The following is a 15,273-nucleotide window of genomic DNA, read 5'->3' as shown; positions in this document are numbered from 1 at the left end:
AATTAATTTTAAATAAACACTAATAAAGGCAATTTCTTCTTTTTTCCCTTTACTGTTTCATTTCATCTTAAATGCTCAATTTTCATTCTTTATTTCTTTTCAAGGAATTTGAGAAAATAGGTTTTTATGGATAATTGGAACCATACTTCAAATGACTTTATTTTGTTGGGGTTGTTTCCCCTGAATCAGAAAGGCCTATTTCTCTTGCTCCTGATCATCTCTGTGTTTGTTCTCACCTGTTTGGGGAACTCAGGGATGACTGCCCTCATCTTCTTGGACCCACGGCTCCACACCCCCATGTACTTTCTCCTCAGCCAGCTCTCCCTCATGGACCTGATGTACATTTCCTCCACTGTCCCCAAGATGGCCATCAACTTCCTCTCTGGCCAGAGGAGCATCTCTTTCCTGGGCTGTGGTGTGCAAATGTTCTTCTTTGTCACCATGGCAAGTTCTGAAGGCTTACTCCTGGCCTCCATGGCCTATGACCACTTTGTGGCCATCTGTCACCCCCTGCATTATCACATATATATGAGCAAAAGAATGTGTGTGAAGATGATCCTTGGGTGCTGGACACTAGGTTCCCTCAATGGCCTAGTACACACTGTGTATGCTCTTCATCTTCCATACTGCAGGTCCAGGACCATCAGTCACTTCTACTGTGACATCCCAGCCATGATGCCTCTGGTCTGTACGGACACCTGGATCTATGAGTACATGGTTATTTTTAGTGCACTCTTGGTTCTCCTCCTTCCTTTCCTTGGCACCACAGCATCGTATGGACAAGTCATTTTTGCTGTCTTCCACATGAGGTCAAAGGAAGGAAGAAGAAAGGCCTTCACCACGTGCTCCACACATTTAACTGTGGTGATATTTTACTATGCTCCTTTTGCCTACACTTATCTGAGGCCCAAGAGTCTTCGCTCACCTGAAGAGGATAAGAATCTAGCTGTCTTCTACACCATCCTAACCCCCATGCTCAATCCCATTGTCTACAGTCTGAGGAACAAGGAGGTGCTGGGAGCCATAAGAAGAGTGTGTGGGATGTTCTCCTCCAAGAAGAAATGAGCATGGCCTTCCCTGCTCCTCTGTATGGCTTCTCTCCATGCAGACTGGAACTCTCTAGAGCACTGCTGACGTATAGATGTATGTTATTCCACATATGTAATTAGATTTCTAGTAACATGTTTAAATGTGATATTAAATTATATATTATTATATATAATTAATAATTTATATATTTAATTGAAAACTCAATGATAACATTGACAATGTTGATATTATCCTATTATATGTAATATACAATATGCTATTTGTTCACATAATATTTTAAAGTAATAATAAACTGATATTGAAATATTATTTCTGTTTGACATTATACCCTTGCTGTGCTTGTATCCTGTGTTTTTATTTTGTTTTCCAGCACTGCATGTTATATCCTGTTAGCAGCTTGCACTGTGTACATTTCAAGTTTCCCACAACAACATGGGGCCTGGGTCTCCAAATATCCAGCACTTCTGGGTGGCTAGTAGTCCTCTCCTTCAGGATCACATATGGCTTATTATTCTCTCTATGGTTTCTGGTCTTGGGACAAGGAATTATACTCTTAAAACAACTATTTCACCTGGATGTGGTGCTGAAAATCACAACTTGGGAGGTTGAGGCAGGAGTATTGCACATTGAAAGGCAGCCTAATCAACTTAGCATGGCTTTGAGAATCTTATGCAGACATTTCTCAAAATAAAAATTTAAAAAGAAATTAAATGGTCTGGGAATGTAGCTTAATGGTTTAGTACCCTAGGTTTAATCCCCTGAACCAATGTGGAAAAAAGGCAAAAACAATAACAACAACAAGTTGTATTCTTCTAACATTTAGTTTTAACTTTTGTAGAGATATTGAAATCCAAATGGCTCCTAGGAAGCATAATTATTCACATCTGTAATCTTTCTCCAGGCACATAATACATAAAGAAGCTCTTTCTGCTACAGGTACCAAGGCCACAGTTTTCTCTTTGCCTTTTTCATATTCTGTGATTGTGTACTTGCCATGTTCCTTGCTTTTACTAAATATTTACCCTTGACATTTGTTATCAGTGGCTCATCTGAGCTGGACACGGGGTCTCTGATTCCCTAAAATCTAAGGAATTCCTGGGCCTCCAACAGGGCACACTAGTGTCAACATCAAACATTTCCTTGGCAGCCTTGTATCACTGTATCCCGTTCTTCCTGTTTGCCTGGTCAGTTCCATGAGCCATCAACCATATGCCCAACTCCTTCCTGGAGTAACTCTCCATAACATATGCTGTCCACATCCCCCAAACCTGTGCTTATGGGTTGTGTTGAGGTGCCTTGACCTGACAGTCCTGGAGTGAGGTTTGACCAGGTGACATCTTCTAATAATGCTGCCTCATGCCTGTTCTGGCACTGTTATTGGTGTGTACACATCCAGCCTGCTTCTTTTGTGTCTGAAGATTTAATGGGCAACCAGATATCTTTCAGAATGTTCTTTTTTGTCTCAATGGAGATTAATTTATTTCTTTCCCCTTGAATTAAGAACCCAGGTGCTACAATTAGATTGTAAATATGAGTTTAACTGTGGCTAGGAAGTTCTTAGAAACTAATGGTAGTGACTACAGGGCTTGAGGAGAATTAAAACAATATTTTAATATTTGACTGAAAAGTGAGATTGTTTCATGATTGTTTATGGTTTTGAAAAAGGAATAGAAGAACTCAGGTTAAGGCACAAATATCAAACCGGTATCCAACTTATGAGACATTTATACATCTTTGTCCACTAAAATATCTTAAGTACTCAATATTCAGATACTTATACATCTACTCTTTAACATAAGCTCTTTTTCTCCTGTAGATTTAAAGGCAAGAAAAAATGCTTATTAGCATTTAGGTGGATATTATAAGTTAATTGCTGCTACATTCCATGTTATCACAATGCTTAACTACATTTGTGATGAAAAAGATAAGAAAATACTCATTTCTTTCTTCTCATATCAAACTTTCCTAATTAATATATTAAAGACCAGCACATACAGTGAGCATTAAAAATAACTTGAATAGATATAATGTGCTATAAATTTTTCATCTAACAGTTGCAATGGGAAAATGAATGAAAGAAAGTACAAAATAATGGCTGCAGGTTAGCAATTGGGTTAAAAATGTGGCCACAATTATGCATGTTGAGTAGAGAACCAGGATGCTGAGAGGAAGATGATTTGATAAGTATCCCTGAAATGCATCATTGCACAACATTCAAGACTATATGGAGTAGATGCTAATAAAGAACCTAGCAGATTGCAGAAATCTGAGCAATGCCACAGATTTCTACATTTCTTCTCTGAATGTCGGGGACTTGAGGGGAAGGAGAGCTTCTGGGTTTAGTTGCATGTCAGTGGGCTCTACTTTATAATTCACCTGATCCAGAGGACTTACTAGAAAAATATTTCAGAACATCATTTCTAATGGCCTTGACATGTGCATGTTTACTGATAGCAAAAAGTTGCTGTAATGAAAATTACATCATCTCTGCCCATCTTTGAAATGTCAGTGTGAAAACCAATAAAACAGCAAAAAACTAGATATAGACAGATGAATCTCCAACAAAGGAATTTTATCTGGGAATAAAAACTAGGATTGACTTGCAGAATCTTGGTGAAAAGACTGAGTAAATTCTAGTATGTGGAGGAGCCATATACTAAAACTCTGTTTTAGTCAGTTTTGTGTTGCCATGACCAAAAGACCTGATGTCAAAAACAGAGGAGGAAATTTTATTTGTAACCCGTGGTTTCTGAGATCTGAGTCTATATAGTCAACTTGATTGTTCTGACTCCAAGGTCAGGAAGCACATCATGGAGGAATGGCATGGTAGAGGAAAGCTGCTGCCCTCATGGTGGGGTCAAGAAGGAGGGCAGGGGGAGAAAGAGAGAGAGCGGGGGGAGGAGAGGGAGAGGGAGAGGCAGAGGGAGAGGGAGAGGCAGAGGGAGAGAGAGAGAGAGAGAGAGAGAGCAAGAGCGAGCACTGCATTCATCAGGGCAATATATAAACTCAAAAAGGCACACACAGAGGAACCTACCTGCTTCAGTAATGCTCTATTGCCTATAGTTACCATCTAGTTAGTGGCCTAATCCACTGATAAAGGTCACACTTTTCCTAGTCTAATCATTTCTGAAAATTATTAGATTTCACTCTGAAAATTCTTACATTGTTTCAAATGTGATCTTTTCAGATATACCTCATATCAAAATCGTAAGAAGTTTGAAGTGGAGTCTGCACAAGTCATTAAGAAAACTGGAAATCACTTAAAGATGGGTTCACCAGCTACTGTATAAATCCAATCTTATGGTTATGGTTGGCAGTTCCATAAAAACATGCTAAGAAAAAAAATAGAGTTGTAAAGACAGCAGGCTGTTTGCATGACCTACTGGGGCAATTCCCGAAGCAGTGACTTTATTGTTTTTCATCTGGCATCTCAGGTCTACCTTAAATGGGTGATACAAGAGTTCAATGTGCTAGCTCAGTTTCAATGATGGCATTACTGATATTACAGGGCACAATGCTGACATTTTGCTTTCCAACAAATAAAGTTCAGAGAGATGCATGAGATTCCCAAGGCCAGAGTGTCAGAGAACAGTGGACCAGGCTCCTCTTCCCTCCAACATTCACCGCCTGGAATGAGAACAGGGCCTGCACTCAGCACCTTTGCTGAATTCAGTATCTTTTTGTGCTTTTGATCTTCAGTTGCCTGATGAGTACAGAGGTCTCTGATAGCCTCATGCCTGTGTCATGCTTGGTGGCACCTGACAAGAACAGCAGAGATTGTACCTTAGTGCATCCAAGTTGTGATTGTATCTTAGTGCATTCAAGGTAGGAAACATGTAAGCAATGTGAATCTATTTTTGCAGATGCACTGCCTGGTGAGGGCTGCATCCTGATTAAACATGGTGCCTTTGTTCTATGTCCTCACGTGGTGGAGCGTGAGCAAGCTCACTAGGAGCTAATTTTCAATGGCCCTGATTCCATTTGTGAGTCCCTATGTTCATGACCTTATACTCACCTCACACAGGTTCTACTTCTTAGAACCATCAATGCAGGGTGAGGATCTTGGTATATGCATTGGGAGGGGAGAGATATTCCCACCATAGCAGATTCTCATCAATCTCCATATTATAGCACTGCCCTTCCCCTCCTACTGCCTTCTTCTTTCTTTCCCAGTGCTGCCTTGGCACATGAGACATGTACACAAACACAGTGTCCCACACCAAGAAATGCCCTGTGAGAGCTGTGCTGTGCTATGTGGGCTTTTCATCATTTTATCTCTGAGCATGCATGAAAGCTGAGGGGCTGAGCTGGTGACAGGATTAGCACAGAGTTCGGCTCAGCAGCAGGACTCATACATGTGCTCTATGTACAGGCTTGTACACAGTAATATTAGCTTGTTCTTCTCACATTGTGCAAACAGTCTTCTTGGAGCAGCTCATGGTTTCTCTTTAGCCAAGGGAGCCACAGGTGTAAAGAAAATAAAAGGAGAAAGAAGCAAAGTGCACAGGCAAAAGCAAAGCTGCTCACCTAAGCTGCTAGCTTTATTTATATCAATAGGTTATATCGGTATCATTAATACATATTGTTCCTTGTATTACTAGGCATGTTACAGACTTAGCAACATTATGCAGCTTATTCCTCAGTTACATACTAAGTTGCAATATGCAATGTTAGGCGCTTTGTGTAGCTCTGAGGAAATTCCATTGTATAAAGTTACTGTTATGTGCAAGTTTAGGCTCAGTGAAACATTGCGGCTGTCTAACAAATGTTCATTTATTCCCAGGAGCTGTGNGAGAGAGAGAGAGAGAGAGAGAGAGAGAGAGAGAGAGAGAGAGAGAGAACACACTGCATTCATCAGGGCAATACAAAAAACTCAAAAGGCACACACAGAGGAACCTACCTGCTTCAGTAATGCTCTATTGCCTATAGTTACCACCTAGCTAGTGGCCTCATCCACTGATAAGGCCACACTTTTCCTAATCTAATCATTTCTGAAAATGATTAGATTTCACTGTGAAAATTCTTGCATTGTTTAAAATGTGATCTTTTCAGACATACCTCATATCAAAATCTTAAGAAGTTTGAAGTGGAATCTGCACAAGTCATTAAGAAAACTGGAAATCACTTAAGGATGGGTTCACCAGCTACTGTATAAATCCAATCTTATGGTCATAGTTGACAGTTCCATAAAAAGATGCTAAGGAAAAAAATAGAGTTGTAAAGACAGCAGGCTGTTTGCATGACCTACTGGGGCAATTCCCGAAGCAGTGACTTTATTGTTTTTCATCTGGCATCTCAGGTCTACCTTAAATGGGTGTCACAAGAGTTCAATTTGCTCACTCAGTTTCAGTGATGGCATTACTGATATTACAGGGCAAAATGCTGACATTTTGCTTTCCAACAAATTAAGTTCAGAGAGATGCATGAGTTTCCCAAGGCCATGGAGTGTCAGAGACCAGTGGACCAGGCTCCTCTTCCCTCCAACATTCACCGCCTGGAATGAGAACAGGGCCTGTATGCAGAACCTCTGCTGAATTCAGTATCTTTTTGTGGTTTTGATCTTCAGTTGCCTGATGAGTACAGAGGTCTCTGATAGCCTCATGCCTGTGTCATGCTTGGTGGCACCTGACAAGAACAGCAGAAATTGTACCTCAGTGCCTCCAAGTTGTGGTTGTACCTTAGTGCATTCAAGGTAGGAAACACGTAAATCTATTCTTGCAGATGCAGTGCCTGGTGAGGGCTGCATCCTGATTAAACATGGTGCCTTTGTTCTATGTCCTCACGTGGTGGAGGGTGAGAAAGCTCACTAGGAGCTAATTTTCAAAGGCCCTGATTCCATTTGTGAGTCCCTATGTTCATAACCTTACAGTCACCGTACACAGGTTCTACTTCTTAGAACCATCAATGCAGGGTGAGGATCTTGGTATATGCATTAGGAGGGGAGAGATAGTCCCACCATAGCACATTCTCATCAATCTCCATATCTTGGCACTGCCCTTCCCCTCCTATCCCCTTGTTCTTTCCTTTCCAGTGCTGCCTTGGCACATGAGACCTGTGCACATACACAGTGTCCCACACCCAGAAAGTCCCTGAGAGCTGTGCTATGCTATGTGGGCTTTTCATCATTTTATCTCTGAGCATGCATGAAAGCTGAGGGGCTGAGCTGGTGACAGGATTAGCACAGAGTTCAGCTCAGCAGCAGGACTTACACATTTGCTCTACATACAGGTTTGTACACAGTGATATTAGCTTGTTCTTCTCACATTGTGCTGTCTTCTTGGAGCAGCTCATGGTTCCTCTGTAGCCAAGGGAGCCACAGGTGTAAGGACAATAAAAGGAGAAAGAAGCAAAGTGCACAGGCAAAAGCAAAGCTGCTCACCTGAGCTGCTAGCTTTATTTATATCAATAGGTTATATTGGCATCATTAATACATATTGTTTCTTGTATTACTAGGCATGTTACAGACTTAGCAATATTATGTTGCTTTTCCTCAGTTACATACTAAGTAGCTATATGCAATGTTAGGCTCTTTATGTAGCTCTGAGGAAATTCCATTGTATAAAGTTACTGTTATGTGCAAGTTTAGGCTCAGTGAAACATTGCGGCTGTCTAACAAGTGTTCATTTATTCCCAGGAGCTGTGGGCCTGAGATCAAGGAAGAGGCTGATAAGACTCTAACACAGAGCATCCTCATGAAGGACATTGCCATAGCAGTCAGGTATCCTGTGTGTTTGCACAGAAGTTTCCCAGCAGCCAGGCACTCTGTATCTTTGCACAGAAACTTCCTAGCCACCAAGCATGCCACAGGCATGAAGCTATCACAGACCTCTGTACTCATCAGGCAACTGAAGATCAAAACGACAAAAAGAAGCCATTTCACATTCACTAAGGAAAGTTTCATCCAAATATAAAAGAAAATATGTTTGGATAAGAAGGTATAAAACTTGAAGCTTTGCAGGGTTTTGTGGCAATTTGAAATGGTGATGCCACTGTGGAAAACAGTATAGTGATTCCTCAAAAAAATTAGCCCTGAATTAATAAATGATCCAGCATTTCCATCTTTGGGTATTCACTCAAAGAAACCAAAGGAAATGCTAAAACAACTATCTGTGTGCCCTGTCCATCTGGAGGTGAATGATAAACAAAATGTGGTACATATACACAATGTAAAACTCACTGGGATTACAACAAAGTAAATATTGACATAGACCACAATAAGGATAAACACGGAAAACATTATACTTAGTGAAAGAAACTAGTCATGAAATAGATTAGTCAAATTAAGAGAGACAGGAATTGGAGTGGTGGATACCTGGGGCTAAAGGAAGGGGAGATAAATTTTTCATGAGTTTTAGTTTGAACTGATTAAAGTCTGAAGATGCATGGCCGTGATGGTTTGTACATCAGTGTGAATGCTCTTAATAGCACAAAATTATACACTTAAAATTTTAAAATGATTTATTTTTATCTTATGTATCTTTATCCTAATATAAAAGCCAAGACTTTTCAATAAACTTCAATTATTCCCAATTTGGATTCCAAAATGTATTTTAAGATGATTAAAATAGAATTCTGAGTCTTTATGAAGCAGTTGATATTTAATTATGGTATGAACTTTCATAATTTGCAAAAGAAAAAATTGAGAAGGGTAATTTATTTCTCTAAATGTCATCTCAAATTAACTTGAGACAATCAGATTAAACTGATAACATCATGTATCATGATGCATAATTTAGTTATTATCAAATAAAAAATATACTATTTGAAATTCACTAAAACTACAATAATTTCTGTATTTTATATTATATAAATTTAATTATATACTATCAATGACTCACCTACCATGAGATGGCCAAAATTATCCTGATTTAAAATTTTGAAAAAAGAGGAGATAATTATTGACACATAAATGTGATATTTTTTATTGTGTGTCATAACAGCTAACACAGCATCTATTTCATTACTCATGTTTTAATCTGCTAACATTAACAACACCTATCATAAAATATTGTTAATAAAATAGACCCTGCACCTCACATGGAAGCAGCCTTAACCATCGTGATTTTGTTTCAATAATATTAGGACATTTTTTGTCATGTAAAAATGAATCAAATTGAGGTAATTTATCCATTTTAATTTTTATCCATTGAAACAGCTGTAAGTAACTTGCTTGAATCCCATGTTACAATAGTTTCACTTCCTTTGATTTTCACTCCCTTTGATTCCTGAGGACATCACAGAGGAAGAAGAAGCTGGTGTAGAAGGGGCATCATCTGTTGCCTCTGGGGATGAAGGGGCTGAGGGGGCGGCCTGTTTGTTGTCTCATAGGTCTTGGTGAGGTTGGGTGCAAGTTTTCATCTCTGTTGAGGTCCGACTCTGTGTCTATGTCAGGGAACTGGGCTTGGGCATAGACTTGGATGTTGCCTTCTGCATGTGGAACATGTCCCTCCAGCCATTTTAAAGCAGCTTGGGTAACCCACATGAGCTCTTCTATATTGAATAGAGGTGTAAGGTGGTGGGTTCTTTTCTCCCTCACTGGGAAAAACTGGTTCCTTTTCTGTATTTTCTTTGTCAGATTTTTTCTGTTTAGCTTCCTTTTCAGGGGGTCTTAGAGGCTGCTATGGTTTGATCTAACATCAGCTTTGGACTGTTCATCTAGACAGGCTCTCAATCTTATATTGATTGCCAGCAATAAATATAAGGGAACTGGTTTGGGTGTCCAGGTGTTCCAACAACTATTAAAAAGACCTCAGCAATGATTCTCTCATTTAAAGATTCTTCTGATGTCCAGATCACACCTAAGTTGGGTCACAGAGAGTATGCAACCTTTGTGGAGTGAGTTTCACCCCATAGTCTCCCTTAAAACTCTTAGTAAAGTTTCTAAACATACATTCCAAGGTGTTCAAGGAACGAAGTTTACTTTGTGTACCTCTCATGTTACACCTTCATCTGTGTCACACACTTATGAAAATACTTGCTTGTCTGTCTAATCCCATTCCCATCATGGAAATTTGGAGTCCTTTTATCCTTGCAGGTTGGTATGAACCCCTGGCCATAATACCCACATCATCCACCTTAATACCCATCATACCCACATTACCCACCTTAATATGGAGCAGCTACCATCTCTACCAACCGAAAAATATCCTGAACTTTACCTCAGGTTGTTTGATTTTTACTTTGGTTTGAAGAGTATGATTAAATTTCCTACCACCACATTTTTTTAACAAATTGTTTACATGCTTATAAGGCTAATCCAGCTGAGAGAAAAATGGAAAGGGAAGATGCAGAAGAGATGATCTCCTTGCAGAAAATGATGGTGTACCTAGGATGGAGCAGGGCCAGTTCCTGCACTGTCAGTGGAGAAAAGGCTGAGTGTGTGGGTGCAGAAAGAAGGAGGCTGATACACTTAATGTCAGGAAATTTGAACTCTGATTGTACTTTCTCACCAAATCCATTTATTCAAAGTTAAGTCAAGGAACCATGGAAGAGTTTCCTTGACTTAACTTTGTACTTTCTCACTAAATCCATTTATTTCAAAGTATCATATTGGTTATCTGGCATGTCACATAACATTCTTATTCTCTAAAATCTAGTCACACATGCAAAAAAACATGTGTGACTAGATTTTAGAGAATAAGAATGTTATGTGACATGCCAGATAACCAATATGATATTTGTGTTCTTAATTAAAATTAAGATCTGTCATTATGGCTTGCACACTTCTGCAGCCATGTTTCATTGCTCCAGGTCAACTGTGAAGCCTGGGAACAGGCTGAGGATAGGCTGGGCTGGAATTCTGCAGGCAGATGCAGTAGGCACCACTCTGCACAAGAAGGAGGCAGGAGGTATTTGTAAAAGATGAGCAAAAAAAAAAATAAAAATAAAGTATGTATATATTTATAACATATGCACTCCTGAAATTTGAAATAATGAAACTCATTTGTTAAAGTTTTGTAATTCATTATATTTCCATAATATGATTTACTAGTATTTATTTAATACAATCTCATTAACTAATTCTGTCATCTCATAATATAATAAAACACTCCAGGTCAAAGTTAAGAACCAAAAACAACTTGAACTTATTCTCTCTCTTTTTTATCAGTCTCTGGATTCAATAAGATAGTAAGAGATCCTCATATCTAGTAAGACACTCAATAAGATAGTGAGAGATTACCATCCCTGCAAAAAATACTCTGCAAACATTAGGCATGCATACTTCAAATTCGTTCTCAGAATGTTCTTCCAATTAGTCCTATTTTAATGATTTTTCAATGAACTAATATTTTAAGTGTTTAATCCCAACTCAGTCGTCTACTCAGTGGTGGACTTGGTATGATAGATTTATTTAATCTGAATTTAAATGTTATTTTTTCACATTTTGTCTAAATCAAATTTTTATGTTAGTAAAATTTTTGACTGGTTTATCACAAAACCATCATCTACCTCTGCTCAAACAGAAGAATGTATGTGTCAGAGCATAATTTATCTTAGTCACATTAGATCCAATAATGGAAACTGACCAGATTGAAGAAGGTAATTGCTCCTGCAACTAATGTAGCTATTCTCCAGCAGAAGACTCATATGTGATTCCTACATCTGGTTGCTCCTTAGGTCTCTAAATAAAAAAGAAGGAGATTCAATAACCATTACCTAACACCCTTTACAGCTCTCCATCCTGTTCTGGAATAGCTGGTTCCTCCCTCTTGAGACTAACCCTGGGCAGCAGGTCAAAGCTGCAGAGCTGAGTGGATTGGTGGATTTGCTGTAAGTTTAACTGAGTTCATTCCCAAGTCAGCAAAATCAGGTGAAATGGCCAGGCTCCTCTCCCTGTGGACTTGGACACTGGGGATCAATTAGAGGCAAAAGGAGAACATGTGAGGCTTGCTGGAGGAAGGTCCTGCACACCAGCTGCAGCAGCTCATCCTTCTGTCCTCCTTGTAGAACCTGAGTAAGTAAGGAATGTTTTCCTGTTTCCACTTGAACAAGGTAACAGCAAAGGAAGATGTAGGACAAAGCTATAACATAGGGGACCATGCACAAGGTCAAGAGCTTTGTGATTTCAGTATAAAGATGAGGCTAGAGGTTGGAGCAGTGAACATGAATATGTTCTGAGAATTCCTTTCTGCTCAGTAGCAGGCCCTAGTTGCTTAGCATGGAAAACTGAGGATGCACTGGTGTTTAAACCTTTTTGAAGAACTCAATAAACTCTAAGCAGGGCATCCTTTAATTATAAACTTACTTATCTCCAAATACAAACTCATGAGCTTCAAATGAGATGAGATAAAATAATATTAATTAGCTGAGCTGTTTATCTGTGTTAGATTTAACTAATGGACACCTTGTGGAGATGTGGTTTTCCTTTCAAAAGAAAACACTTTCTACTGTACAAAGAGAAAGTCATTGCATGACAGATTGGGAAAGTTAAGGGTAAACATAAAAGTAAAATGAGGTGCTGGGTGTGGAGGTGCATGCCTTAATTCCAGTGGCTCTGGAGACTGATGCAAGAGGATCACAAGTTTAAAGCAAGCCTCAGCAATTTAGCAAGGCCCTAAGCAATTCAGCCAGAACTTGTCTCAAAATAAAAATAAAAAGGGATGGGGATGTACTTAGTGGTTAAGCACTGTGTTCAATGCCAGGCACCAAATACAGAAAAAAAGTAAAATGAGGTGATATGAACTTTCAAAATTCCACATTGTGCTTTTCTCCAGGGCTGTGACCTTAATTGAGATAATGAATTTCTCTGGGTCTGAGTCTCCTCCATATTTGAGGTATGGACGGAAGAGGGGAGATGGATACACCTTCAGGCCCCGCTATATGCTGGACACACAAGCTCTCTTACCCCTTTCTCCACAGCTCTCACCTGAGGTTTCTGGGACTGAGTTAGCAGAGGCTCAACTGGTTTCTCATTGGTCATGGTATGAGTGTCTGTAATACTGTTAAAAATGTGTATTACTTGTAAACTTTGCAACATAAGTTTGGGTTTCTACAGTTGCTTCACTTACCTCTGTTAGGACCTGTCAAATGCAGGGTTTTTTAACTACAGAATTGAGCAACATGCCTGGAATGATGATTAAGAGAGACACTGATCTGTAGCCACAGAAACAATATTCTTCAAGTTATAAAGTTACTAAAAGGTGGTGTTTTATGTAAAGCTGGAGCATAAAAATAAATCCCATCTTTGATAAAGAAACTTGTTGGTCATCAATGAAAAAAAGACCCTCAGGACAAACTCCAATGTCCTAGATTATAACACCTTCAAATCCAAGATGTAGGACACTGAAAGTAAATATTCTTATCAATTACCTGACAACAGAAAAGTTTTCAACTTTGGAAAAAAAATAATTATTGCAGTAATTATCATTAAACAATTTTATGACATGAATTACTTAGCAGAGAATCTCATTGTTAACACAGGTCTCTCTTCAAAATGACTGGGCCATTGAGATATACATTTACAGCAGACTGTGTGTTCAGGTCTTGACATTGCACGGGCTGCTAGGTCCTTTCTTCCTCTGCAATTATACCTTTACTAAACAAAGAAGAAAGTACCTTCATTTCTAGGGTGTGCATGGTAAACACTAATTTATAAAATGATCTGGTCAGATTCTGTTAATTTGGTCTATATCATTAATTTACTCCTAAGCTTATTATTTGGTTCAGTCAATCAGCAGATACACTGACAGCGCAACATGCAATAGCCCCTGAGCCAGGGGACACACAGAGGAGTCAATAGGTCCTACCCTGTCCCTAAGCAGCACCCAGCTATGCTGATATGCTCAGGCCTCAGAGTTCCCTTGCTTGCTTGACTACCTTTTCTAAACCCAGGTTAGCCCCAGTTGTCCTCATTGCCCTCTGCCCAGTCTCTGTCACAGGCTCCTCTTCTCACCTCTCTGATCAACCAGAGCCTCCTGAGTAAGCTCCAGAAGGGGACCTGACCCCGTGCCACATCCACTGGCCTCTCACCTGTCTAGAGCAGAGTCTGAATCCTCACTCCTCCCTACACCCTTGCCTAGGGCCTGAGCTTCCAGAGCCCTCTTGTCTCTGCTGCTGCCCTGATGATTCAGGCAGGCTCTCTCCAGGGCTGGTCCTGCTCCTCAGTCTGTGCAGAGTGGTCTAGGAACTGAGGGCTCTAATAGCACCTCATTGGAGTGGCTTCCTCAGTGCTGCTGCCCAGCTGTCCCTCTGTCCTTATTCCCTGATTGATTTCTTTTACCCTTAGGAATGGTTGTGTGACCACAGAGCATGTGTGAGCTGCTGCTCTATTGTCTGTCACGCACTAAATACTAAATCCAGACAGTGGAATCTTCTGTATTTTATCTATTAGGGCAAGTCAATACCCAGCAGCACTGGCACAAAATGGAAGGAGTGAACACATTTAAGGAATGAGTTTGACATGAAGATCATTGTCTGGTGTTTTCTCATTTTCACTGAGGTTGAGTGTTTTGTTTTCAAAAGTTTTTAGAAGAAGAGCTGTTTGTGATCCCATCTCTCCCATATGCCCAACACATCCATTCATCTGACCAGTTCCCAAATGTGTTTTTACTCCTAATATTTGTTATTTAGAAAGCTCTAAAATGCTTTTCATTTTTTATTAGATGTCCTTTTCCAAAATGTTACTTGTGTTTACCAGTTATATGAAGCCAAAAATTTTGTTACTAAGTGTAAATTGTGACAACAAGCTATTAATTACTGTTGTTTCCTATTGAAAAGCCGATAATTCAACATGATAAAACTTTATATCTGAGACAGGATGCAACCTTTCAGATGGATGTGTACAAAACTGTAAAGCAGCATATCTCATACCAAGGCTAGAGATGGTAGGAGTTATAAAATATCATAATCAGAGTTCATACAAATGGGGGAAAATAAATGAAAGGTAGAATTCATTACCAGAAATGAGAAGACCTAAAGAGAAAAAGAGGGGGTATTAAAGTTGAGTTACAAATATAAACATTATTAGTTTAATTTTTATATTACAACTCAAATATAAAGACTTGAAATTTTATCAGTTTGAGAATGGTGTACCAAAATATTAACAATGGCAATCAACTTTAAAATATTTGAGTTAACTAATATTTCAGTAACATTAGAGAAATTAGGATATAGTGGAATTTAGACTACCTGACCCTAGACTACTTGGTTAGCATCTGAGATCTGACAATTACTAGTGATCTGAACTTTTGTAGATTAATCATTCTGTGCCTCTGTTGTTTCACC

General features: G+C 39.3%; 1 protein-coding gene across 1 annotated transcript; it reads left to right on the top strand.

Moving 5' to 3' along the window:
- The first annotated feature begins 126 nt into the window (after positions 1–126).
- Positions 127–1,065, top strand: LOC107153293 (olfactory receptor 2L13-like). The gene has a single exon (XM_015498823.1). The coding sequence runs from the start codon at positions 127–129 to the stop codon at positions 1,063–1,065; it is 939 nt and encodes a 312-aa protein (XP_015354309.1).
- The last annotated feature ends 14,208 nt before the right edge of the window (positions 1,066–15,273 follow it).

The sequence above is a fragment of the Marmota marmota genome, unplaced genomic scaffold (assembly GCF_001458135.2).
Source record: "Marmota marmota marmota unplaced genomic scaffold, marMar, whole genome shotgun sequence".
NCBI lineage: Eukaryota > Metazoa > Chordata > Mammalia > Rodentia > Sciuridae > Marmota > Marmota marmota.
The sequence above is the reverse complement of the archived record's forward strand: the minus strand, read 5'-3'. Positions and strand labels throughout refer to the sequence as shown.